General features: G+C 56.5%; 1 protein-coding gene and 1 pseudogene across 1 annotated transcript; one reads left to right on the top strand and one right to left on the bottom strand.

Annotated features, from left to right (window-relative positions):
• Positions 1-4,464: 4,464 nt before the first annotated feature.
• LOC137457939 (zinc finger protein 585A-like) overlaps positions 4,465-26,535 on the top strand; it is a 132,997-nt pseudogene continuing 110,926 nt past the window's right edge.
• LOC137457949 (transcription elongation factor SPT5-like) lies at positions 8,101-17,494 on the bottom strand. Its single transcript, XM_068169699.1, has 3 exons — positions 17,455-17,494; positions 9,922-10,092; positions 8,101-8,245 (listed from the first exon to the last, which is right to left on the bottom strand). Exons 2-3 carry the CDS (start codon positions 10,057-10,059, stop codon positions 8,150-8,152), a joined length of 234 nt encoding a protein of 77 aa, XP_068025800.1. The 5' UTR covers positions 10,060-10,092; positions 17,455-17,494; the 3' UTR covers positions 8,101-8,149.

Raw genomic sequence — 26,535 nt, 5'->3', positions numbered from 1 at the left:
TGCTGCTGTGTTGCAGCAGGAGCCATTAGTGCCCTGCAGTGTTCGTGGGCAGCGTGGGGGCTGGGGTGCAGCAGAGGCTCCTCGGGGGGGGCTCTGGGGGAGCCCTGGGGGGTTGGAGACTTTGTGCTGGCAGCTGCTGTGCTAAAGGGCAGTGCGTGGGCTGTGGGCTAGGCTCAGGGGGGAGCCCAGGCTGTGCCCTGTCTGTGCTTTGGTTGTGCCCAGGCTGTGCCCAGGTTATGCTTTGGCTGTGCCCAGGCAGTGCCCAGGTTATGCTTTGGCTGTGCTCAGGCTATTCCCTGGCTGTGTCCTGGTTCCTGATGTCAGTGATGAGGCAAATGATGCTCTTCAGACCACTCCTTACACCTCACCCCACACCCCAGGGCAGGAGTCACCTGAGCTCTCACTGCCTCCCTGTCCTCCCCTTCATCAGCTGCTGTGTGAGGGGGGCTGCAGGGTCCCTCCCCACCCCTCCTCTGTAAGCTTCTCCCTTGGCTTGAGCCCTCCAGCTGATCCCAGCCTTTAGCCTCGGGGCCCTTCCATTCTTGTGCTCCTGCTTCCAGCCCAGGTCCCTTCGAGGCTTCCTCAGCCACCACATTTATTTTCCCCTCCCAGGGCCACAGGACAGCAAAGACTCCAGGGCCAGGGATGGGCTGGGAATGAGGGAAGGGCCTGGGGGTGGTCAGGCAGGAGTTAGGCCTTGTCCCCACCAAAGGGGAAGGGCTCCAGTGCCCATCTGGAAGCTGTGTGTGCAGGAAGTGCCAGAACCTGGGAGCACTGCAGGGGACCAAAGGAGTGAATTGTGCTGCAGCTCTGCATGTGGCAGCTGGGAGATGAGCAGCAGCCCCTGGACACTGTGCCCTCCCATCCAACCTCATCTTCACTTTGGGGATGTGGGGTGGCAGCTCCAGGAGAACTGCAGAGAGAAAGGGGCAGGGGGAGAAGGCAACAAAAAGCCCTTCCAGCTGAGGCTCTTTATGCTGCATGTGTGTGTGGATGGTGCTGGAGCTGCACCTGCTGTGTGTGTCTGTGGGCAGGGTGGTAGCTGGCAGGTGCCGGGCGGCTGCTGTGCTGAAGGGCAGCGGCTGGGCTGAGGGCCAGGCGCGGGGGGGAGCTGTGGGCAGGCTGTGTGCTGGGTGCCGTGGGGGTGTCAGGCGTGGGTGCTGTGCTGAGCCTGAGCTTGGGAGCGCCTGGGGCTGGTGTCAGCTGTGGGGCGGTTTGGCTGTGCTGGGGGTGGTGGCATCCAAGGCCTCTGTGCCCCCCAGCCCCTTCCTGTGGGGCTCTGCTGTGCCCTTGTGCCAGGGGTGCCTCTGCCTGCCCTCGGGCACAGGGCTGTGTCCATCTCTCTGCAGGCCTCTCTGTGTCCCCCAGCTGGGCTCTGCCTTTTGTCCCTGCCCTCAGGAGGCTAAGCCTCTGTGCCCAGTGTGCCCAGCTTGCCCCTTTGGCTACTTGCAGCTGGCAGTGGTGCCCTGCCCCCAGCCAAGCCCGGTGGGTGCCCAGCAGCACCTTGGCAGCCTGGATGGGAGCCTGGGGTGGTGCTGAGCTCTCTGCTGGTCATTCTCTGCCCTCTCTTTGCCTTCTCCCCTCTCTCCTCAGCTGCTCTCATCCCTGCACAAGCTGCAGGACACCTCCTTGAGCGCTGCCCTTGCTGGGGGTGTCCAAGGAAGAGTCCAGGGGGGTCCAGCAGTGGCTTGGTGCTGGACTCAGCTTGGCTTGGCCATAGAGCACCTCAGAGCCTGGCCTGGCCTGGTCTGTGAGCCCAGGGCTTGGGGCTGGGGTGGCCTCCTGGGCAGGAGCCCCCATTTGGAGAGAGGCTGCTGGTGAGAGGAGGCCAGGAGGTGGGGGGGGTACCCCCAGGGCAATGGGGTCCCCAACTTGGGTGGCACTGGAGGAGTGCCCAGCTGGAGTGGGGAGGGAAGAACAGGAGGGTCCCCAAATGTTGCTGCCCCCCAAGTCTTCTTTGCCCCCAGGTCAGGCAGGGTCCCAAATGGCACTGCCAAGGGCCCTGCCCCCCAGAATCCCTCTACAGCCCCCCCACATCCCCCAGTGCTTGGTCCTATGGGGATGGGGGAGTCCTTTCCTGCTGCCTGGGTGTTGGGGACCATTGTTGGTTCCTTTGGGATAGCTTTGGGGTGCAGGGAGGTAACTGAGGGTGCCAGGGAGGCATTTTGAGCTCTCAGGCTGCTGTTGTGGTTTCCCTGGGGGCATTTTGGACTCCTCCTGCTTGTGGCAGGGTGCAGCATGGGCTGCCTGGGGTGGCACAGGGAGTTGGGGGAGGCTGTTTGGGGGTCCAGGGCTTTATCCCCCCCAGAGTGCCAATGCCTGCATCTGGCTGTGCTGGGCCAGCAGCCAGGGGTGCTCCTGCCTCAGCCCTTGGGCTGGCAGCACAATGCCTGCCCCTGGTGCTGGGTCTTCTGCAGAGCTGGGCAGAGAGGTTAAGGAGGTGTCAGAATCACCCCAAACCCACAGCCCCCCTGCCCAGAACACCCCTCCCACCCCCCCAGACTGTGCTGGTTGCCAGCTTCTGCTTCAGCTTCTCCCCCTTAACCTTGAGCCTTTTGTTGTCCTGGCTGGAGGGGGAGGATCCACCCCCAGCCCCTCCTGCAGCTGCTGTTGGGTGGGGGCACAGTTGGGGACACATCAGGGCCTGTGGTGCCCAGGTGGCTCCTGCCCTACCCAGTGTGCCAGGGTCAGCCAGGCCCCATCAAACCCCCAAACATTCCAGAGCCCCAGAGCCCCCCAGACCCCCCCCAGCCCCAGTGGATTCCAATCCCAGCCACAGGTTTCCCCCCATGAGCTCCAAAGGATCCTGATTGCAACCCTCAAGCCCCAGGGATCCAATCCCACAGCCCCCATCAGAACCCCACAGATTGCCCCTCGCAACCCAGATTGACCACCCCCAACCCCACAAACCTCCCCAGAAACCTACAGCCCCCCCATAACTGCCCAGCCCCCATCCCATAACCTTACAGAGTGCTGCTGTACCCCACAGACACCCCCAGCAGAACCCCAGCAGCTCCCAAGCCAAGCCCCAGGGGCTCCTCCCAATCTCCCCCCAGAGCTTCCTCCAGACCCACTGACCCCCAACCCCACAAACCCTCCTCCAACCCATACTCCTGGCCTCCCAAACCCATAGACAGCCTAACAGACCCCTCCCCAACCCCCAGCCCAGGGCAAAACCCAGCCCCAGAGGTTCCTGATCCCAGGATCTGCCTCAACCTCAGGGCTCTGTGCACTCCAGCTGAGTTTCTGAGCAGTTCTGAAGGGATTTGGTGACTTCTGAAGATGTTTTGGAGGAGTTTTGAAGATGTTTGGATGATTTTTCAGGCATATTTGAAGAGTTTTGAGAACACAAAACCTCCTCCAAACCTCCCCAAGGATCTTAGCAGTGAGATTTCAAAGGCTGTCTGGGTGCTATTAGGAACTTCTGGGAGGTTGGAGTGGGCAGCAGAGAGGTGTGCAGGGCAGAGGTGAGCACAGAGTGGGTGTGGTAGGGGCAGGGCCTGGGAGGAGAGCTTGGTCCAGAGCAAGATCTGCTGTCAAATGCAGCTGTAGGCAGCAGAGGCCTGGGTAGGCAGTGGAAGGAAGCTTTAGGCAAGACCTGGGAGAGGCTGTGTGGAGGCAGCTGTGTTGTGGTGCTGGCCTGCAGCTGTGTGCTGGGGGCTGTGTGCTGGGCAAGGAGCTGAGTCTGCACTTGTTGAGGCCTCCCCTCTTGAGCAGCCCTGGCTGTGTGCTGTGGCTGTGCTGCTGGGCTTGGGAGCTGCCCCCAGCAAGGCTGAGCTGTGCTGCCTGATCCTGGGCAGTGCTGAACCATCCCTTGCAGGTCTGTGCTCTCCTCTGAGCCCTTTGCTTCTCTCTGTCAGGGGCTGAGTCCTCTCTCTGTCATCCCTGTCCCTGTGTGCTGTGGAAGAGCAGAGTTTGCAGATCTGCCCCTTGGAGCAGCCCAACAGGTAAGAAATCCAGAGTGGGTTAACAGCAGGATCCTAGGCCCCCAGTGCAGCTCCCAACCTCTACCACCTCCTCCTGTCCAGCATGTTTCACCCCTCCAGGAGCTCTGAGGCACATCAGGTGTTGTGGGAGTTGAGGAATGCTCCAGGCTGCTGGGGTGAGTTGTGAGCAGGAGGTGATATTTGAGCTTGGGGCGTGGAGGGTGGTGGGAGAAGGTTGAAGGTGTTTTGGTCTTTCATTGGTCAGTGCTGCTGCCTCCATTGTCTGAGCCAGGGGAGATCAATGGACAAGGCCTGGTCCAGGAACCACCCTGCCAATGCCACCAGGCACGAGGAGAGTAGGACAAGACCACTGATAAGTCACAGGGTACCTCAGGGCACTGATCACAGGAACCTGGGGTCTGAGCACAGGTAGTAGAGGTCTGAGCCCACACTGTGGCAGAAACTGAAGGTTTGAGGTCCTGGGCTCAGGTGCTTCCATCTTCCCTATTGCACATCTGTGACCTCTTCTTCCCACAGTATGGCCTCACAGAAGGATCCAGACAAGAGCTGGGTGGAGAAGCAGCACCTAGAGATCAAGTTGGAAAAGCCAATATGCAGTCCCAAGGGAGAGGAGGATGAGGAGGAAAAAGAGGAGAAGATGGAGGATGATGCTGAGAATGACAACTGTGAAGAGGAGGATAATGATGATGATGAAGGCGACCAGGATGAGGGGGAGGAATGTATGAAGGAGAATGATGCCAGAGCAGGTCCCTCAGTGTCACCCAAAGAGCTGAATCAGTGTCTTGAATGTGGGCAGAGCTTCCTAGGTAGCTCAGAGCTAGTGAAGCACCACTGCCCGCCGCCTGGCTCCCGGCCCTTCGTTTGTGGTGACTGTGGCAAGAGGTTCCGCTGGAACTCAAAGCTCATCCAGCACCGCCGCACCCACACCGGAGAGAAACCTTTCACTTGTGCTGACTGCGCTCAGAGCTTCACCCAGCGCTATCATCTCACCCAGCACTACCTCACCCACACTGGCGAGAGGCCCTTCTCTTGTGACAGCTGTGGCAAGCGGTTCAGGCAGAACTCTACTCTTAGGCGACACCACCTCACCCACACCAGTGAGAAGGCCTTTACCTGCAGGGACTGCGGCAAGAGCTTCAAACACAGGTCCACTCTCACCATTCATCGCCGCATCCACACCGGAGAGCATCTGTTCCCCTGTGCTGAGTGCGGCAAGAGCTTCACCATGAGTACTCAATACATCCAGCACCAACTCATCCATAATGGTGAGAAGCCCTACAGCTGTACTGACTGCGGCAAGAGCTTCACCAACAAGCGAGCTCTCACGGAGCACCGTGGTGTGCACACTGGCGAGAAGTTGTTCAGCTGTGCTGCGTGCGGTCAGGCCTTCAGCCGTAGGGACACTCTCATTTGCCACCACCGCACCCACACCGGTGAGAAACCTTTCACCTGTGCTGACTGCGGAAAGAGCTTCAGCCGGAGGAGCACTCTCATTGCTCACTGCCGCGCCCACACCGGTGAAAAACCTTTCACCTGTGCTAACTGTGGGAAGAGCTTCAGCCAAAGGCGCTATCTCATTGCTCACCGTCGCACCCACACTGGTGAGAAGCCTTTCACTTGTCCTGATTGCGGTAAGAGCTTCACCCAGAAGGGCTCTCTCACCAAGCACCGCTACATCCACACCAGAGAGCAGCCTGCACTGGAGGGGAGGCATAAATCCACCTAGAATCTGTTGGGTAATCATGATCCTTCTGAGAGGGCCTTTCCAGCACCAAAATCATCCCTTTTACCTCTGCACTTCTCAGGGACTGGGGACACCAGCAGCAACAAACACCTCCTGCCCTTCTGAACACCAATTATTGCTAATGAGAACAATTACAGTGCTGAGTCGGCACAGCTGGAGCTCCCAGTGGAGCTGGGCAGGGCTTTGCCAGGGTCTGTCTGGTTCTTCCCCAATGCTTTGTGTCTCCCTGGGGTAAGAAATCCTCTGTCCATTGACCAATTGTCTCAATAAAACCCAAAAGTTACCCAAATCCTGTCTCTTTGCTTTTATTTCAGATATCCCTGCCTCAATGCCTGAATTTTGGGGCCATTTGCTCCCAAGGGATGGGGTGGAGCTGTGTGCCCAGTTCAAGGAGGGGAAAATGAGGTTCTCAGAGGAGTCTTGAGGGGCATCTCAGAGGCATTCTTCAGGGGCTTTCAGGTGATCTTAGGTGTTTGGGATTTGGATGGTCCTAGGACTGACTTTTAGGATCTTTGGAGGGTGTAGGGGGAATCTCATGGAGATCTTTGGAAGAACTCAGAAAGCTTCTGTTGGCTTTCCACTCTGGGGCTGGAACAGGTTGAAGAGCTGAGAAGAGGTTAAGCTGCCTGTTCCCCCCCAAAACAGAAGTGAGGGAAAAATAACAGACACAGGAACCAAAAAACCCTCTGGGTTGAGATAAGGACTTGAGATAAGACCAAAAGAGTTGAATCCAAAAGAGATCCCATAATGCACACTGACCTGAGGCTGTTTGCAGAAAGAAGCACAGCAGTGAGCAGCTGCAGCCTGGAGTTAAACCCCTGCACCCCTCCCCCTCAGCAAAGAGCCAGCACCTGAGAGCCAGAACCCAACAGCAGCAACTAGAACAGGAAGCCTCTCATGCTGCCCTCTGAACTACAAGCCCTGTAGTACTTTGCTCCAGCCAGCACTGTCCCTGTGAAGGTGGCATGAGGCAGGATGGAGTAATGGCAGCAAATTTTCAACTTAACCTTTGACATTGCCAAGCCCTCATTCTGTGCCACCTGCACCATGCCCAGCAGCGATCAGCAGCACACCTCAGGCACTGTCCATTCTCACTCCACAGGAGGTCTCTTTGCAGTACCCAAAGGGCTGCTCACTGCAGGTGCTCTGCAGCTCCACTCTGTTCCAGCACAGTCTGGATCAGTCCATGCCCAGTCCAAATGCTGCAGATGCTGGGGCTGTGTTTCCAGCTCTGGGGCAGTCTGAATCCAGTGACTCCTTCCATGCCTCCAAGTGAAAGCAAACTGTGGCTTGCATCCCAGTACTCAGCTTCCAACACATCCAGGTGTGGGGATCCTCCTGTCACAATAGAAACACAGATGGGTTCCACCCCTCATAGTTTGATGTTGTCAGAGCACTCTGGGCACCTGTATCTACTAAAGCTTTATCCTCTCATGGCTTCAACTTGCCAGGCCATTGGTTCTGTGTGATCCAACAAACCAATTTGTCTCTCCCCTCCATCTGGTTGGAGGCAGAGCCCCTATAATTGCTGGGTGCTGCTCTTTGGCCACAACAACCCCATGCAGTGCTACAGGCTGGGGTCAGAGTGGCTGGAGATCAGCCAGACAGAAAGCTACCTTGATGGTACTGGTTGATAGTAGGCTGAACATGAGCCAGCTGTGTGCCCAGGTGGCCAAGCAGGCAAATGGCATCCTGGCCTGTATCAGGAACAGTGTGGCCAGCAGGAGCAGGGAGGTCATTCTGCTCCAGTACACATGTTAAAATACAGTTTTGTTATTTTGACCTGTTCTTTGCCTTAATGACACACATGCCAGTAGAGAATGACCAGTTGAGATGTGACACGTGCCTGCTGATAGACTAGAGAACTTTACTGCCCTTTGGCCACAGCAACCCCATGCAGAGCTACAGGCTGGGGTCAGAGTGGCGGGAGAGCTCCCAAACAGAGAGGGACCTGAGGGTGCTGATTGACAGCTGCCTAAACATGAGCCAGCAGTGTGCCCAGGTGGCCAAGAAGGCCAATGGCATCCTGGCCTGTATCAGGAATAGTGTGGCCAGCAGGAGCAGGGAAGTCATTGTGCCCTTGTACTCAGCACTGCTTAGGCCACACCTTGAGTCCTGTGTCCAGTTCTGGGCCCCTCAGTTTAAGAAAGATGTTGACTTGCTGGAAGGTGTCCAGAGAAGGGCAACAAAGCTGGGGAGGGATTTGGAGTACAAGCCCTATGAGGAGAGGCTGAGGGAGCTGGGATTGCTTAGCCTGGAGAAGAGGAGGCTCAGGGGAGACCTCATTGCTGTCTACAACTACCAGAAGGGAGGTGGTAGATAGGTGGGGGCTGGTCTCTTCTCCCAGGCAAGCAGAACCAGAACAAGAGGACACAGTCTCAAGCTGCAGCAGGGGAGCTTTAGACTGGATGTTAGGAGGAAGTTCTTCATAGAGAGATGCAGAGTTATCCAAACAGTCCTACGTGACTGCCTCGGTGGTCTGTTTTGGTTTGTTCTGTTTTGGAATGGCCTCCTTGGGGGATGTCTGTTCCTCACAGATGAAACTTGTATCCACCTGGGGGAAGAGTTGGAATTATCTCTCTGTGCCAATTGGGATATGGAATCTTTCAGATCCTTCATGCAACTCTCAGTTTTTCCAGACAGAGTCTCAATGGCTGAAACCAAAGAACCACGTGTCATGCTATCCTCCAGTTGTCTCATTTGATCACTGAATTGGCCAACCGTAGGAGGAGCTCCACCATAATTCCTTGACACAATTCTGCTTGCCAGAATGTTTGCATAATTGGAAGGAGCAAGCTTGATGAGCTTTTTAGCAAGACCAGTACCCACAGGGATGCCATCAGGATTCAGAGTTTCATGTTCACCATAGAGTAGCTCTCTAACAGCAAATTCTCTCAGACACTTAATTCCCTCATCTATGGAAGTCCAGGGTTTAGGATTCCAGGGAAGATCATCTCGGGAAGCGTATCTCAGGGCAACTGCCATTAGAAGGCGTATCCACAGATTAACCTTACCAAGAGCCTTGCCTAGATGTCTATCTATCCCATTATCCCTCGAGAGAGTTCCTAGCTGAACTGCTGATTGTTTTGGGGGTAAAAAGAGCCAATTTGGTGCCAAAATGGCCTCAAGTTGGCCTTTATTGTCCAAAAAAGGACAATTTGTGGCTAAAAAGGGACAATGAAGGCCAGCTTGCAGCCAGAAAAGACCAATTTTGGTCAAAAAAGGACGAATAAGGGCAAATTTGGGTCCCAAAGGGGCCAATTTAGGGCCAAAAAGAGCCAACAGGGGGCTAAAAAGGGACAATAAAGGCCAATTTGGGACCAAAAAGGGACAATAAAGGCCAACTTGGGGCCAAAAAGAGCCAATTTGGGGCCCAAAAGGGACAATAAAGGCCACAATAAAGGGACACTTTTGGGGACCTTGGGAACACTCTGGGGCCTGTCAGAGGTGGATGAGAGCCACTGGAGGTATTTGGGGCATGGGGAAGGCCAACTCGGGTGGTCGCCCTCTGGTGGCCACTCCTGGTGGTGGCCATGAAGGAGGGGTTGGGGATGGGGAGGCAGAAGTGAGGGGGGGCAGAAGTGGAGGGGAGGTGGGGGGGGCAGCAGATGTGGGAGGGGCTGAAGTGCGGGGGGCGTAGGTGAGGGGGGAGAGAGGTTAGGAGGGGGGGCAAAGGTGGGGGGGCAGAGGTGAGGAGGGGAAAGGTGAAGGGGGAGGGCAGAGGTGACAGGAGAGATGGGGAAGGTAGGGGGCGGGGTGGGGGCTCGGGAGGGCTCAGGGCACACACCTGCAGGGGGTGTTGGGGTTGTTGGGGTCCCAGGCCCCGCTCTGGGCTGGGGTTCTGCTGCAGTTGTGCAGCAGAGTCTGGGAGCTGCAGTGCAGAGTATGGCTGCCTGTGAACACACACCATGGGCACCTCGGGGGCACCCCAGGGGCAACCAAGGGGCATCCAAGGGCTACCAACCCCCCCCGAGATCCACCAAAGCCCTGAGATGTCTCCAAGCCCCTTTAGAGACCTCCAGCCCCCCCGAGATGCCTCCAACCCCCCCAAGATGGCTCCAGCCCCCTGACACCCCTCCAAGCCCCAAGAGAAGCCTCCAAAGGACCAAGTTTGGCCTCCAAACCCCCTTCCCATCCCTCCAAACCCCCAAGACCCCTCCAAACCTCAAGAGAAGCCTCCAAAGGACCAAGTCTGGCCTCCCAAACCCCCCCACCCCCCCAGGGCCTCACCGAGTGGGGGCTGTCGATGACCTTGATGATGCCCTGGACGTGGATGTTGTTCTGCACCGAGTCGAGGGCCGCGGCGAAGCAGTTGTCCTTCTTCCTGCTCACAGCCTGGTGCCTCACTGCCACCACCTTCCCATACATGTTCAGCACCTGCAGGGGGCGCCACAGCCCCTGCTGAGCACGGGGGTCACGATCCCGGGGGGGGCAGGAAGGGGGAAGGGAGAGGGTTGGTGACAGCCAAAAGGGTTGGGGGGAGGAGGAGGAAGAGGTTGGGGGGAGGAGGAGGGAGAGGTTGGGGAGAGGAGGAGGAAGAGGTTGGGGGGAGGAGAAGGAAGAGGAGGGGGGAGAGGAGGGGGGAGAGGAGGGGGGAGAGGAGGGGGGAGAGGAGGGGGGAGAGGAGGGGGGAGAGGAGGGGGGAGAGGAGGGGGGAGAGGAGGGGGGAGAGGAGGGGGGAGAGGTTGGGGGGAGGAGGAGGGAGAGGAGGAGGAAGAGGTTGGGGGGAGGAGAAGGAAGAGGAGGGGGGAGAGGAGGGGGGAGAGGAGGGGGGAGAGGAGGGGGGAGAGGAGGGGGGAGAGGAGGGGGGAGAGGAGGGGGGAGAGGAGGGGGGAGAGGAGGGGGGAGAGGAGGGGGGAGAGGAGGGGGGAGAGGTTTGGGACGTGGGGAAGGCCAACTCGGGTGGTAAGACCCCATGGAGACGTCGTGTGAGGGGCTCTGGGGCCACCCCTGACTTGATCTGCAGGGCCTGGGGGGGCAGGAGGAGACCTTGGGGACCCTTGGGGACATTTTGGGGACCTCCTGACTGTGTCAGTGAACTGGTAGCCGATGGACTTCCGCATCAGGGCGATGGCTGTGGCTCGCTCCTCCCCCATCTGGGGACACAGAGGGACAGGGTGGGGACAGGAAGGGGACAGGAAGAGACATTGGGGGACAGAAATGGCAATTTAGGGCCAAAAAGAGGCAATTTGGGGGTAGGAAGGGGCAGGAAGGGTCATTTGGGGAGAGAAATGGCAATTTAGGATCCAAAAATTGTGATCTGGGGTCAAAAGGGAAAAAATTTGCTGCCAAAAAAGGCCAATTTGGGGCCAGAAAGGGCCAATAAAAAGCAAATTGGGGCTAAAACGGGACAACAAAAGCCAATTTGGGCGCAGAAAAGACAAATTTGGGGCAAAAAAGGGACAATAAAGGCATGTTTCAGGCCAAAAAGAGCCAATTTGGGGTAAAACAAGAGCCAATAAAGGCCAATGTGGGGCCAAAAAGAGCAAATTGGGGGCTCAAAAGGAACAATAAAGGCCAGCTTGGGGGGAGAAAAGACCAATAAGGGCAAATTTGGGTCCCAAAGGGGCCAATTTAGGGCCAAAAGGAGCCAACAGGAGGCTAAAAAGGGACAATAAAGGCCAATTTGGGGCCAAAACGGGACAATAAAGGCAAATTTTGGCCAGAAAAGGCCAATTTATGGCCAAAAAGAGGCAATTTGGGGCCAAAAAGGGACAATAAATGCCATCTTGGGGCAAAAAAGAGGCAATTTGGGGCTAAAAAGGGACAATAAGAGCCAATGTGGGGCCAAAAGAGCCAATTTATGGGCAAAAAGAGACAATTTGGGACCAAAGAGGGACAATAAAAGCCAATTTGGGGCCAAAAAGGGACAATTTGTGGCTAAAATGGGCCAATAAAGGCCAACTTGGGGCCAGAAAAGACCAATTTTGGTCAAAAAAGGACCAATAAGGGCAAATTTGGGGCCAAATTGGGGCCAAAAAGGGCCAATTTGTGGCTACAAAGAGCCAATAACAGACAATTTGGGGGCAGAAAAGGCCAATCTGGGAGTAAAAAGAGCCAATCTGGGGCCCAAACAGGACAACAAAGGCCAACAAGAGCAAATTCAGGGCCAAAAAGGGCCAATAAAAGCCAATTTGGGGACAGAAAATGCCAATTTTGGGGTAAAAAGAGCCAATTTGGTGCCAAAGAGGACCAATAAAGGCAATTTTGGGGCCAAAAAGGGACAATTTGTGGCTAAAAAGGGACAAGGAAGGCCAACTTGGGGCCAGAAAAGAACAATTTTGGTCAAAAAAGGACCAATAAGGGCAAATTTGGGGCCAAATTGGGGCCAAAAAGGGCCAATTTGGAATTAAGAAGGGACAATAAAGGCCAAACTGGGGCCAAAAAGGGTCAATTTGGGGCTAAAAAGAGCCAATAACGGCCAATTTGGGGCCAGAAAAGACAAATTTGGGGTTAAAAAGAGCCAATTTGGGGTCCAAAAGAGACAATAGAGGCCAACAAGAGCCAATTTGGGGCCCAAAAGGGACAATAAAGACCAATTTGGGGCCAGAAAAGGCCAATTTGGGGCCAAAAAGGGCTAATTTGGGGCAAAAAAGGGTCAAGAAAGACCAATTTGGAGGTAAAAAGAGCAAATTTGGTCAAAAAAAGGACCAATAAGGGCATAGTTCAGGCCAAAAGGGCCACTTTGGGGCAAAAAAGGGACAATGAAGGCCAATTTGGGGCTAAAAATAGCCATTTTGGGGCCAAAAAAGGACAATAAAGGCCAACCTGGGGCCAGGAAAGAACAATTTTGGTCAAAAAAGGACCAATAAGGGCAAATTTGGGGCAAAAAGGGGCCAATTGGGGAACAAAAAAGGGCCAATAAAGGCCAACTGGGGCCAGAAAAGACCAATTTGGGCAAAAAAGGACCAATAAGGGCAAATTTGGGGCCAAAAAGGACTACTAAAGGCCAACAAGATCAAATCTGGGGCTAGAAAGGGACAATAAAGGCCACAATAAAGGGACACTTTTGGGGACCTTGGGGACACTCTGGGGCCTCCTGGAGGTGGATGAGAGCCACTGGAGGTGTTTGGGACATGGGGGAAAGCCAACTCGGGTGGTAGGACCCCATGGAGACATCGCCTTGAGGGGCTCTGGGGCCACCCCTGACTTGATCTGCAGGGCCTGGGGGGGCAGGAGGGGACCTTGGGGACACTTTGGGGACACTTTGGGGACCTCCTGACCGTGTCAGTGAGCTGGTAGCCAACGAACTTCCGCATCAGGGCGATGGCTGTGGCTCGCTCCTCCCCCATCTGGGGACACAGAGGGACAGGGTGGGGACAGGAAGGGACAGGAAGGGACATTAGGGGACAGAAATAGCAATTTAAGGCCAAAAAGAGGCAATTTGGGGGTAGGAAGGGGCAAGGAAGGGACAGGAAGGGGCATTTGGGGAGAGAAATGGCAATTTAGGGTCAAAAAACGGTGATCTGGGATCAAAAGGGACAAATTTGCTGCCAAAAAGGCCAATTTGGGGCCAGAAAGGGCCAATAAAAAGCAAATTGGGGCTAAAAAGGGACAACAAAAGCCAATTTGGGGACAGAAAAGACAAATTTGGGGCAAAAAAGGGACAATAAAGGCATATTTCAGGCCAGAAAGAGCCAATTTGGGGTAAAACAAGAGCCAATAAAGGCCAATGTGGGGCCAAAAAGAGCAAATTGGGGGCTCAAAAGGAACAATAAAGGCCAGCTTGGGGGGAGAAAAGACCAATAAGGGCAAATTTGGGTCCCAAAGGGGCCAATTTAGGGCCAAAAGGAGCCAACAGGAGGCTAAAAAGGGACAATAAAGGCCAGTTTGGGGCAAAAAAGCCAATTTGGGGCCAAAAACGGACAATAAAGGCCAATTTGGGGCCAGAAAAGGCCAATTTATGGCCAAAAAGAGGCAATTTGGGGCCAAAAAGGGACAATAAATGCCATCTTGGGGCAAAAAAGAGACAATTTGGGACCAAAAAGGGACAATTTGTGGCTAAAATGGGCCAATAAAGGCCAACTTGGGGCCAGAGAAGACAAATCTGGGGTTAAAAAGAGCCAATTTGGGGCCCAAAAGAGACAATAGAGGCCAACAAGAGCCAATTTGGGGCCCAAAATGGACAATAAAGGCCAACTAGGGGTCAAATGAAGCCAATTTGAGGCCAAAAAGGGCCAACAAAGGACAAATTGGGGACAAAAAGGGCCAATTTGGAGCCAAAAGGACCAATAAAGGCCGATTTAGGACCAGAAAAGCCAATCTGGGGACAATAAAGAGCCAATGTGAGAGCACAAAGGGCTAATAAAGCAAATTTGGGGCCAAAACCGGTCAATTTGGGGCTAAAAAGGGACGATAAAGGCCAACATGGGGCCAAAAAGGGACAATTAATGGCCAAGAAGGGACAATAAAGGCCAATTTGGGGCCAAAAAGAGGCAGTGTAGTCCAATTTATGGCCAAAAAGAGGAAATTTGGGGCCAAAAAGGGACAATAAGGGCTAATGTGGGGCCAAAAAGTGCCAATTTAGGGCCAAAAAGGGACAATAAAGGCCAATTTGAGGCCAGAAAAGACCAATTTTGATCAAAAAACGATCAATAAGGGTGAACTTGGGGGCAAATTGGGGCAAAAATAGGCCAATTTGGAGCTAAAAAGGGACAACAAAGGACAAATTGGGGCCAAAAAGAGCCAATTTGGGGCCCAAAAGGGACAATAAAGGCCAACAAGAGCAAATTTGGGGCTATAAAGGCCAACGTGGGGCCAAAAAGGGCCAACTTGGGGCTATAAAAGGACAATAAAGGCCAACTTGGGGACAAAGAGAGCCAGTTTGAGTCTAAAAAGGGGCAATAAAAGCCAATTTGGGGCCAAAAAGAGACAACTGGGAGCTAAAAACAGACAATAAAGGTTAAGTTGGGGCCTAAAAGAGCCTCTCTGGGGCCTTAAAGGGCCAATAAAGGCCAACGAGGGGGCCAAAAGCAACCAAGTTGTGGCCAGAAAGGGCCAATAAAGGCAAATTGGAGGCCAAAAAGCCAAGCTGGGGCTAAAAAGGCACAATAAAGGCCAACTTGGGGCCAGAAAAGACCAATTTGTGGCAGAAAAAGACCAATAAGGGCCAATCTGGGGGCAAAATGGGGTAATGTGGGGCTAAAAAGGGGCAATAAAGGTGAATTTGGGGCCAGAAATGGCCAATTTTGGGGTAAAAAGGGGCAATTTAGGGCCAGAAAGGGCCACTTAGGGTCAGGCTGTGTCACAAGCCCTCCCCCCCCAGTCCTCACCCTGCACTTCCCAGTGCAGAGGTTGGGGTCTCTGTGGGGGTGGGGGGTGGCAAGAAGCCCCCATTAAGGGGGGGCCTGGTCCCAGTTTGGCCAGTTGCAGGCTCCCCTCCTCCAGAAAGCAGCCCTGGAGTGAGTGGAGCCCTGGGAGCAGCTGGTGCTGAGTGAGATCAGAGAGCTGCTGTGAGGCAGCAGAGAGAGGGCAGGAAATGGGGAGAGGAAGGGAGGAACTGGGGGGAAAAAGGGGGGGGGGAGGAAGGGGAAGGAAGGGGGGGAGGGAGGGGGGAAGGGAGGGGGGAAGGGAGGGGGGAAGGGAGGGGGGAAGGGAGGGGGGAAGGAAGGGGGGAAGGAAGGGGGGAAGGAAGGGGGGAAGGAAGGGGGAAGGGAGGGGGAAGGGAGGGGGGAAGGGAGGGGGGAAGGGAGGGGGGAAGGGAGGGGGAAGGGAGGGGGGAAGGGAGGGGGAAGGGAGGGGGGAAGGAAGGGGGAAGGGAGGGGGGAAGGAAGGGGGGAAGGAAGGGGGGAAGGAAGGGGAAGGGAGGGGGGAAGAGATGGAAAGAAGGAGAGAGGGACAGAGGGAAAGGATAAAAGCAGGTGGGACCCCCCCCCAAACCCCTCCACTGCCCCTCCTCTCCCCTCCCCACCCACAAGGTGGATTTGGGGAGGGGTGGGGGACAAAGGGAGAGGGCTTTGTGCCCCCAGCCCACCCCAAAAGCTGCTGCTGTGGGGAAGGGGGAGGGAGAATGGAAGCTCCTGGGGAGGGGGGGAGCAGGTCTCTAAAGACCTGGGGGGGGGGGGGGCAGGGTCTCTAAACTCCTAAGTGAGGTCCTCAAAGCCTTTGGGAGGACCTTAAAACCCTGGGGGGGGCTAAAACCCTGGGGGGGGGGTCCCCAAAGCCCCCCCAGATCCCTGGGGGGAGGCCTGAAGAAGAGCCCCAAGGCCCTGGGTGGGGGTTCAAACCCTTGGGGGGGTCTCAAGGCTCTGGGGGGGGTCCCAAGGCCCTGGGTCAGGGCAGACCCAAACCCAACTCACCACAAAGCCCTGGGGGGGGGCAGGAGCTGGTCCTCAGGACCCCAAAGGACCCTCCCCAGATGTCTCCAAAGGCCTCTCCTGGGGGGGGGGGGAAGGTCCCCCAGGAGGTCTTGGCAAGGTTGAAAAGGGTCTGGGGGGGAGAGGAGGGAGCCCTGGGCTGGTGTGTAGGGGGCTGGGGGGGAGGGGCCTGAAGGGACCTGGAGTCAGCCAGGAGGGGCTGGGGGGGTCCCAGGGGGGGTTGAGGGGGGCTGGGGGGGGCCTGAAGGTGCCAGGGATGAACTTATAGGGGCTGGGGGTGTCTTGGGGGGGGGGAGCTGGGGTTGTCCTAAAGGGTCCTGGGATGAGCTTAAAGGGTCAGGGGGTGTCCTAGGATGGTTTGTGGGGGGCTGGGGGGAGTCCTGGGTGGTTTGAGGGGGGATGGAGAGATCCTGAAGGTGCCAGGGATGAACTTAAAGGGGCTGGGGGTGTCTTTGGGGGGGACCTGGGAGGGTCCTGAGGAGACCTGGGAGGAACTAAAAGGGTCTGGGGGGGTCCTGGGATGGTTTGTAAGGGGCTGGGGGTGTCCTAAAGGGGCCTGGGAGGGGCTTTAAAGATCTGGGGGTGTCTTGGGCGGGACCTGGGGGTGTCCTGAAGAGACCTGGGAGGAGCTTAAAGGGTCTGGGGGGGTCCTGGGGTGGTTTGAGGAGGGATGGAGAGATCCTAAAGGTGCCAGGGAGGATCTAAAAGGGTCTGGGGGAGTCTTTTAAAGGGACCTGGGATGAACTACAAGGGTCCTGAGGGGGTCCTGGGGTGGTTTGTAAGGGGCTGGGGGTGTCCTAGAGGGTCCTGGGATGAGCTTAAAGGATCTGGGGGTGTCTTGGGGGGGACCTGGGGGGGGTCCTAAAGGGGCCTGGGATGAGCTTAAAGGGTCTGGGGGGGTCCTGGGATGGTTTGTGGGGGGCTGGGGGGGTCCCGGGGGGGGCTTGAGGGGGGCGGGGTGGGGTCCTAGAGGGGCCTGGGAGAAGCTTAAAGGGTCTGGGGGAGTCTTTTAAAGGGACCTGGGATGAACTACAAGGGTCTGGGGGGGTCCTGGGGTAGTTTGTAGGGGGCTGGGGGAGTCCTAGAGGGTCCTGAGATGAGCTTAAAGGCTCTGGGGGTGTCCCGGGGCAGCCGGGGGCTGGGGGCGGGGCTGGGGGCGGGGCTGGGGGCGGGGCTGGGGGCGGGGCTGGGGGCGGGGCTGGGGGCGGGGCTGGGGGCGGGGCTGGCGTTGGTGCCGTGGGGCTCGGTCCCAGCCCTGCCCCCCCTTGCGTCACGTGAGGGCAGGAGAAGGACGCAGGGGAAGGGCACAGCCGCTGCCACTCGGCTCCGGCGGCAGGAAGGCGACGGCGGCTCGGAGGGGGACAAAAAGCATCGCCCCGCGGCCGAGCTCCCGCCCTCAGCGCCGCTCCCCGGCCCCCTCAGCCCCTCCCGCCCCGCCGCAGCTCACCAGCCGGCAGCTGCCGCTCGCCCGCCAGCACCTCCGGCACTTCTCCCGCGCTCCGGCCCCGCTGCCGCTCCCCACGGGGCAGCACCAATGGCGGCCGCGGCCGGCAGGGGCAGCTCCTGGCTGGGCCTCGGCAGCGCCCAGGGGGAGGAGCTGCCGCGCTCCCGCCGCCTCTCATTGGCTAAGGCTGCCCGGCCGTGGGCGGGGCTTCCGTTCCAGACTGCTCCCTGCTTCCGCTCCCCGTCCCACGTGGCCGCAGCAGCCGGAGGGGCCGGGCCGGGGTCTCCCTCGCAGCGCTCTCTGCTCGCCAGCAGCCTGCCGGGGCCGGCGGCTCCCTGTGCGCTGAGCTCTTCCTCCTCCTCCTTCTCCTTCGCCGCTTCCCCCTTGTCCTGCCGTCCAGGTGGGGTGAGGGAGTCTGTGGGGCTGAGTTGGGGGTGGTGGGGTGGGGGTCAGGGAATGCTCTCTGAGGGGCTGCGAGGGGTCGGGAGGGTCGCTTGGGTTGGGGAGGGGTTTGTGGGGCAGGGGTCGGTGGGGCTGGGGCGGGGGGGAGCCTCTGCGGGGATCTAGGGGGAATCGGTGGGGTTTGGTTGGGGGCTTTTGCGGATATGTGGGGGGGGGTCCGTGGGATCTGGGAGTGATCCGTGGGGTACGGGGTGGGGGTGGGTCTGTGAGGTCCGGGGGAGCTCTGCAAGCTTGGCGTTTGGGGTCCGTGCGGTTGGGGGGGGGGTGTCGCTTTGATTGTGGAGACCTCTGTGCGACTGTGGGTGTCTGCGGTGTTTAGGGTGGTCGTGGGGGGGCTGTGGGGTAGGGCTGAGGTGTGCAGGGTCGGTGAGCGTCGTCTGTGCTGTTCTGGGAGGGGTCTGTGCGGTTGCGGGGCCGCGGGTGGGGTTGGGGTGGGGGCTCGGTGGGGTTCCTTGTGGTGCTGCCTCCCCCTGGTGGGGGCAGCTGCAGGCCCCCTTTGGCTGCTGCTGTGTTGCAGGCGGAGCCATTGGTGGGCTGCAGGGGCTGTCCCTGGCCCTGTGTCCCTGTGCTGGGGGCTGGGCTGGCAGCAGAGCTGAGGTGGCAGCGGCGCTGTGGGGGCTGCTGTGTGCAGGAGAGGTGGTGGTGAGCGTGGGGTGTGGCTTGCAGCAGAGGCTGCTGTGGGGGTGTGTGGGGGAGCCCTGGGGGTTTGGAGGCTTTGTGCTGGCAGGTGCCGGGCGGCTGCTGTGCTGAAGGGCAGCGGCTGGGCTGAGGGCCAGGCGCGGGGGGGAGCTGTGGGCAGGCTGTGTGCTGGGTGCCGTGGGGGGTGTCAGGCGTGGGTGCTGTGCTGAGCCTGAGCTTGGGAGCGCCTGGGGCTGGTGTCAGCTGTGGGGCGGTTTGGCTGTGCTGGGGGTGGTGGCATCCAAGGCCTCTGTGCCCCCCAGCCCCTTCCTGTGGGGCTCTGCTGTGCCCTTGTGCCAGGGGTGCCTCTGCCTGCCCTCGGGCACAGGGCTGTGTCCATCTCTCTGCAGGCCTCTCTGTGTCCCCCAGCTGGGCTCTGCCTTTTGTCCCTGCCCTCAGGAGGCTAAGCCTCTGTGCCCAGTGTGCCCAGCTTGCCCCTTTGGCTACTTGCAGCTGGCAGTGGTGCCCTGCCCCCAGCCAAGCCCGGTGGGTGCCCAGCAGCACCTTGGCAGCCTGGCTGGGAGCCTGGGGTGGTGCTGAGCTCTCTGCTGATCATTCTCTGCCCTCCCTTTGCCTTCTCCCCTCTCTCCTCAGCTGCTCTCATCCCTGCACACTCTGCAGGACACCTCCTTGAGCGCTGCCCTTGCTGGGGGGGTCCAAGGAAGAGTCCAGGGGGGTCCAGCAGTGGCTTGGTGCTGGACTCAGCTTGGCCACAGAGCACCTCAGAGCCTGGCCTGGCCTGGTCTGTGAGCCCAGGGCTTGGGGCTGGGGTGGCCTCCTGGGCAGGAGCCCCCATTTGGAGAGAAAGGCTACTGGTGAGAGGAGGCCAGGAGGTGGGGGGGGGTACCCCCAGGGCAATGGGGTCCCCAACTTGGGTGGCACTGGAGGAGTGCCCAGCTGGAGTGGGGAGGGAAGAACAGGAGGGTCCCCAAATGTTGCTGCCCCCCAAGTCTTCTTGCCCCCAGGTCAGGCAGGGTCCCAAATGGCACTGCCATGGGCCCTGCCCCCCAGAATCCCTCTACAGCCCCCCCCCAGTGCTGGGTCCCTTGGGGGTGGGGGAGTCCTTTCCTGCTGCCTGGGTGTTGGGGACCATTGTTGGTTCCTTTGGGATAGCTTTGGGGTGCAGGGAGGTAACTGAGGGTCCCAGGGAGGCATTTTGAGCTCTCAGGCTTCTGTTGTGGTTTCCCTGGGGGCATTTTGGGCTCCTCCTGCTTGTGGCAGGGTGCAGCATGGGCTGCCTGGGGTGGCACAGGGAGCTGGGGGAGGCTGTTTGGGGGGTTCAGGGCTTTCTCCTGCCACAGACTGCCAGTGCCTGCAGCTGGCTGTGCTGGGGCAGCAGCCAGGGGTGCTCCTGCCTCAGCCCTTGGGCTGGCAGCACAATGCCTGCCCCTGGTGCTGGGCCTTCTGCAGAGCTGGGCAGAGAGGTTAAGGAGGTGTCAGAATCACCCCAAACCCACAGCCCCCCTGCCCAGAACACCCCTCCCACCCCCCCAGACTCTGCTGGTTGCCAGCTTCTGCTTCAGCTTCTCCCCCTTGGCCTTGAGCCTTTTGTTGTCCTGGCTGGAGGGGGAGGATCCACCCCCAGCCCCTCCTGCAGCTGCTGTTGGGTGGGGGCACAGCTGGGGACACATCAGGGCCTGTGGTGCCCAGGTGGCTCCTGCCCTACCCAGTGTGCCAGGGTCAGCCAGGCCCCATCAAACCCCCAAACATTCCAGAGCCCCAGAACCCCCCAGACCCCCCCCAGCCCCAGTGGATTCCAATCCCAGCCACAGGTTTCCCCCCATGAGCTCCAAAGGATCCTGATTGCAACCCTTAGCCCCCAGGGATCCAATCCCACAGCCCCCATCAGAACCCCACAGATTTCCCCTCCCAACCCAGATTGACCACCCCCAACCCCACAAACCTCCCCAGAAACCTACAGCCCCCCCACAACTGCCCAGCCCCCATCCCATAACCTTACAGAGTGCTGCTGTACCCCACAGACACCCCCAGCAGAACCCCAGCAGCTCCCAAGCCAAGCCCCAGGGGCTCCTCCCAATCTCCCCCCAGAGCTTCCTCCAGACCCACTGACCCCCAACCCCACAAACCCTTCCCCAACCCCGGGAATACTCCTTGCCCCTCAACCCCACAGGCAGCCTCAGAGACCCCACCCCAAACCCCAGCCCAGGGCAAAACCCATCCCTAGAGGTTCCTGGTCCCAGGATCTGCGTCAGCCTCAGGGCTCTGTGCACTCCAGCTGAGTTTCTGAGCAGTTCTGAAGGGATTTGGTGACTTCTGAAGATGTTTTGGAGGAGTTCTGAAGATGTTTGGGTGATTTTTCAGGCATATTTGAAGAATTTTGAGAACACAAAACCTCCTTCAAACCTCCCCAAGGATCTTAGCAGTGAGATTTCAAAGGCTCTCTGGGTGCTATTAGGAACTTCTGGGAGTTTGGAGTGGTCATTAGAGAGGTGTGCAGGGCAGAGGTGAGCACAGAGTGGGTGTGGTGGGGGCAGGGCCTGGGAGGAGAGCTTGGTCCAGAGCAAGATCTGCTGTCAAATGCAGCTGTAGGCAGCAGAGGCCTGGGCAGGCAGTGGAAGGAAGCTTTAGGCAAGACCTGGGAGAGGCTGTGTGGAGGCAGCTGTGTTGTGGTGCTGGCCTGCAGCTGTGTGCTGGGGACTGTGTGCTGGACCAGGAGCTGTGTCTGCACTTGTTGAGGCCTCCCATCTTGATCAGCCCTGGCTGTGTGCTGTGGCTGTGCTGCTGGGCTTGGGAGATGCCCCCAGCAAGGCTGAGCTGTGCTGCCTGGTCCTGGGCAGTGCTGAGCCATCCCTTGTAGGTCAGTGCTCTCCTCTGAGCCCTTTGCTTCTCTCTGTCAGGGGCTGAGTCCTCTCTCCATCATCCCTGCCCCTGTGTGCTGGGGAAGAGCAGAGTTTGCAGATCTGTCCCTTGGAGCAGCCCAACAGGTAAGAAGCCCAGAGTGGGTTGACAGCAGGATCCTAGGCCCCCAGGGCAGCTCCCAGCCTCTACCACCTCCTCCTGTGCAGCATATTTCACGTCTCCAGGAGCTCTGAGGCACATCAGGTGTTGTGGGAGTTGAGGAATGCTCCAGGCTGCTGGAGGTGAGTTGTGAGCAGGAGGTGATGTTTGGGCTTGGGGCGTGGATGGTGGTGGGAGAAAGTTGAAGGTGGTTTGGTTTTTCATTGTTCAGTGCTGCTGCCTCCATTGTCTGAGCCAGGGGAGATCAAAGGAGTGGGCCTGGGCCAAGAACCACCCTTCCAATGCCACCAGGCTTGAGGAGCATAGGACAAGACCACTTGTAAGTCCCAGGGTACCTCAGGGCACTGATCACAGGAACCTGGGGTCTCAGCACAGGTATTAGAGGTCTGAGCCCACACTGTGGCAGAAACTGAAGGTTTAAGGTCCCCTCTGTATTCTCTTCTCCAGCTGGGAGTTGGGAGTCAGGGACTGTCTTGACCCAGGCAGGATCTGAGGGTTTGAGGTCCTGGGCTCAGGTGCTTCCATCTTGCCTATTGCAGAGCTGTGACCCCTTCCTGCCACAGCATGCCCTCACAGAAGGACCCAGACAAGAGCTGGGAGGAGAAGCAGCACCCAGAGATCAAGTTAGAGAAGCCAATGTGCAGTCCCAAGGGAGAGGAGGATGAGGAGGAAAAAGAGGAGAAGATGGAGGATGATGCTGAGAATGACAACTATGACGAGGAGGATAATGATGATGAAGGTGACCAGGATGAGGGGGAGGAATGTATGGAGGAGGCTGAAGCCAGAGCAGGTCCCTCAGTGTCACCCAAAGAGCTGAATCAGTGCTCTGAGTGTGGGCAGAGCTTCCCAGGTAGGTCAGAGCTAGTGAAGCACCTCTGCCCACAGCCTGGCACCCGGCCCTTCGTTTGTGGTGACTGTGGCAAGAGGTTCCGCTGGAACTCTGAGCTCATCCAGCACCGCCGCACCCACAGTGGAGAGAAACCTTTCCTCTGTCTCGATTGTGGGCAGGGCTTCACCCAGCGAGGTCATCTCACCCAGCACCGCCACACCCACACTGGAGAGGAAAGCTTTCACCTGTGCTGACTGCAGACAGAGCTTCACCCAGCGCTATAGTCTCAACCAGCACTGCCTCACTCACACTGGAGAGAGGCCTTTCTCTTGTGACAGCTGTGGCAAGCGCTTCAGGCAGATCTCTCATCTTATGCAACACCACCTCACCCACAGCAGTGAGAAGGCCTTCACCTGCAGGGACTGCGGCAAGAGCTTCAAACGCAACTCCACTCTCACCATCCATTGCCGCATCCACACCGGAGAGCATCTGTTCCCCTGTGCTGAGTGCAGCAAGAGCTTCACCACGAGTACTCTATACATCCAGCACCAACTCACCCATAATGGTGAGAAGCCATACAGCTGTGCCGACTGCGGCAAGAGCTTCACCAGGAAGCGCGATCTCACAGAGCACCGTCGTGTGCACACTGGCGAGAAGTCGTTCAGATGTGCTGCGTGCGGCCAGGCCTTCAGCCGTAGGGACAATCTCATTCGCCACCACCGTACCCACAGCGGTGAGAAGCGTTTCACCTGTGCTGACTGTGGCAAGAGCTTCAGCGAGAAGCGATCCCTCAACAAGCACCGCTGCACCCACACCAGAGAGCAGCCTGCACTGGAGGGGAGGCATAACTCCACCTAGAATCTGTTGGGTAATCGTGACCCCTCTGAGAGGGCCTCTCCAGCATCAAAATCTTCTCTTTTTCCTTTGCGGTTCTCAGGGACTGGGGGTACCAGCAGCAACAAACACCTCCTGTCCTTCTGAACACCAATTATTGCTAATGAGAACAATTACAGTGTTGAGTCGGCACAGCTGGAGCTCCCAGTGGAGCTGGGCAGGGCTTTGCCAGGGTCTGTCTGGTTCTTCCCTTATGCTTTGTGTCTCCCTGGGGTAAGAAATCCTCTGTCCATTGACCAATTGTCTCAATAAAACCCAAAAGTTACCCAAATCCTGTCTCTTTGCTTTTATTTCAGATATCCCTGCCTCAATGCCCAAATTTTGGGGGCATTTGCTCCCAAGGGATGGGGTGGAGCTGTGTGCCCAGTTCAAGGAGGGGAAAATGAGGCTCTCAGAGGAGTCTTGAGGGGCATCTCAGAGGCATTCTTCAGGGGCTTTCAGGTGATCTTAGGTGTTTGGGATTTGAATGGTCCTGGGACTGACTTTTGGGATCTTTGAAGGGTGTAGGGGGAAGCTCATGGAGATCTTTGGAAGAACTCAGAAAGCTTCTGTTGGCTTTCCACTGTGGGGCTGGAACAAGTTGAAGAGTTGAGAAGAGGTTAATCTGCTTCTTCCTCCCAAAACAGAAGTGAAGGTAAAATAACACACACCCCCAAATCAAAAAACCCTCTGGGTTGAGATAAGGACTTGAGACAACATCAACAGAGCTGAATCCAGATGAGGTCACATAGTGCACACTGACCTGAGGCTGTTTGCAGAAAGAAGCACAGCAGTCAGCAGCAGCAGCCAGGAGTTAAACCCCTGCAGCCCTCCCCCTCAGCAAAGAGCCAGCACCTGAGAGTCAGAACCCAACAGCAGCAACCAGAACAGGAAGTCTGTCAAGTTGCAATCTGAACTTCAAGCCCTGTAGTACTTTGCTCCAGCCAGCACTGTCCCTGTGAAGGTGGCATGAGGCAGGATGGTGTGGAGTAATGGCAGCAAACTTTCAACTTAACCTTTGATATTCCCAAGCCCTCATTCTGTGCCACCTGCACCATGCCCAGCAGCAATCAGCAGCACACCTCAGGCACTGTCCATTCTCACTCCACAGGAGGTTGCTTTGCAGTACCCAGAGGGCTGCTCACTGCAGGTGCTCTGCAGCTCCACTCTGTTCCAGCACAGTCTGGATCAGTCCATGTCCAGTCCAAATGCTGCAGATGCTGGGGCTGTGTTTCCAGCTCTGGGGCAAAAGAGCAGAAGAAAAATGTCTTGGTGCCCAAGAGATAGAAAGTGAAGAGAAAAAAAGGTTGATGCCTGAGAAAAAAGAAATGGAGAAAATAAATGTTCAGTGCCTGAGAAGAAAGAAGCACAGAGAATAAAAGGGTTGGTGACTGAGAAAAGAGAAGTGCAGGGAATAAAACTGTGAGTGCCTGAGGAAAAAGGACAGAGAATAAAATAGTTGGTGCCCAAGAAGTAAGAAGTGCAGAGAAAAAAGGGATGGTGCACAAGAAAAAAGTAGTACAGAGAAAAATGTGTTGGTGCTGAAAGAAAACAAGAGCAGAGAATAAAATTGTTGGTGCCCAAGAAATAAGAAGCACAGAGCAAAAAAAGGTCTGTGCACAAAAATAAGACTCTCAGAGAGAAAAAGGGTTGGTGCCCAAGAAAAAGCAGCACAGGGAAAAAGGGTTAGTGCATGATGAAAAAGAAGCCTAGAGGAAAAAAGGGTTGGTGTCCACAAAAAAAGAAGTGCAGAGAATTATAGGGTCAGTGCCCAAGAAAAGAGAAGTGCAGGGAAAAAAAGACTTGGTGTCCAAGAAAAAAGAAGTGCAGAGAAAAAAGAGCATTGCTGCATGAGAGAAAAGAAGTACAGAGGAAAAAAAATGATTGGTGTCTGAGAAAAAGGAGCAGAGAATAAAATAGTTTGTGCCTGACAAATAAGAAGCTCAGAGAAAAAAAGAGTTGGTGGCCGAGAAAAAAGAAGTGCATTGAAAAATAGGGTTGGTGCCTGAGAGAAAAAGAAGTGCAGAGAAAAATGTGATGGTACCTGAAAGAAACCAAGGACAGAGAACAAAATTGTTGGTGCCCAAGGAAAAAGAAGTATGGAGAAAAATGTGTTTGTGCCCAAGAGATAAAAAGCAAAGAGAAACAAAGGGTTGGTGCCCGAGTGAGAAGAAGTGCAGAGGAAAAAAGGGTTGGTGCCTGAGGAAACAGAAGTACAGAGGAAGAAACTGTTGGTGCCCGAGGGAAAAGAAGGGCAGAGGACAAAAGGTTTGGTGCCCAAGAAAAAAAGAAGCACAGAGAAAAAATTGTTGCTGCCTGAGAAGAAAGAAGTGCAGGGAATAAAAGGGTTGGTGCCTGAGAGAAAAGAAGTGCAGAGGGAAAAATGTTTGGTGCCCAAGAACAAAGAAGTGCACAGAAAAATGTGTTGGTGTTCGAAAGATAGCAAGAGCAGAGAGGAAAATGGTTGGTGCCTGAGGAAAAAGAAGCACAGAGGAAAAAATGGTTGGTGCAGACTTTGCTCTCTTTCCTGCTGCTTCCACACTCTGCAAAGGACTGGTTCTATATCTCATAATTTTTTTTTCCTTTTCCTCTCCTTCTCCCATCCATCCTTGTTCCTTACCTTTCTGAACCCTGCCTGCCATTGTTACACAAATATATATATATATATATATATATATATATATATATATATGTATATACTGTTTAAAGAAAAATCCTTTGCCTCTCTATTTCCAAGCTGAACCCAAATTATTTCTTGGTGGATTTGCTCTCTCTGTTGGGGAAGGGGATTCTCAGCCTTGCCCCCATCTGAGCTTTTAAGCCCCAGTTAAGGCTCAAACCACCACAACGCCTTAATGACAGGCATGCCAGTAGAGAATGACCAGTTGAGATGGGACACCTGTGCCTGCTGATAGACCAGAGAACCTTGCTGTGCAACGTAATAAATGTCTTTGCCTGCTTACATCCTGTCCTGGAAGCATTGCTCGAGGTAATTAAAACATCTAAACTATTACCAATGGTGACCCCGAACGTTTGCCTCGACCAACTATTCATTATGACTCTCACTTGCACCATCAAGAAGACATTTCGCTTTTAAGGACTGTGGAGATGCTCCTGTTTGTCAGTGCCACTAATGGTGGCTATTGGATTAGTCTCCGTGAGATTAATCTGTCTGCCTTTATGTCGGTGACATTCCCTGATTCGCCGGACGTTATGGATGTGCTATACGTCTAAGACAAGGCGAGGTACACCTGATAACGAGT

Source organism: Melanerpes formicivorus, unplaced genomic scaffold (assembly GCF_026170545.1).
Source record: "Melanerpes formicivorus ecotype bairdi unplaced genomic scaffold, bMelFor1.0.p_v2 SCAF_212, whole genome shotgun sequence".
NCBI lineage: Eukaryota > Metazoa > Chordata > Aves > Piciformes > Picidae > Melanerpes > Melanerpes formicivorus.
Note: the sequence above shows the minus strand (reverse complement) of the source record. Positions and strands in the feature narration are given on the sequence as shown.

Bases quoted from the DNA above. Each gene is read 5' to 3' on its own strand.
- LOC137457949 (XM_068169699.1), bottom strand. From the start codon at position 10,059: ATGTATGGGAAGGTGGTGGCAGTGAGGCACCAGGCTGTGAGCAGGAAG. The intron at 8,246-9,921 runs GTGAGGCCCTGG...CTCTTCCCCCAG, and splicing joins TCATCGACAGCCCCCACTCG to GTGGATACAAGTTTCATCTG.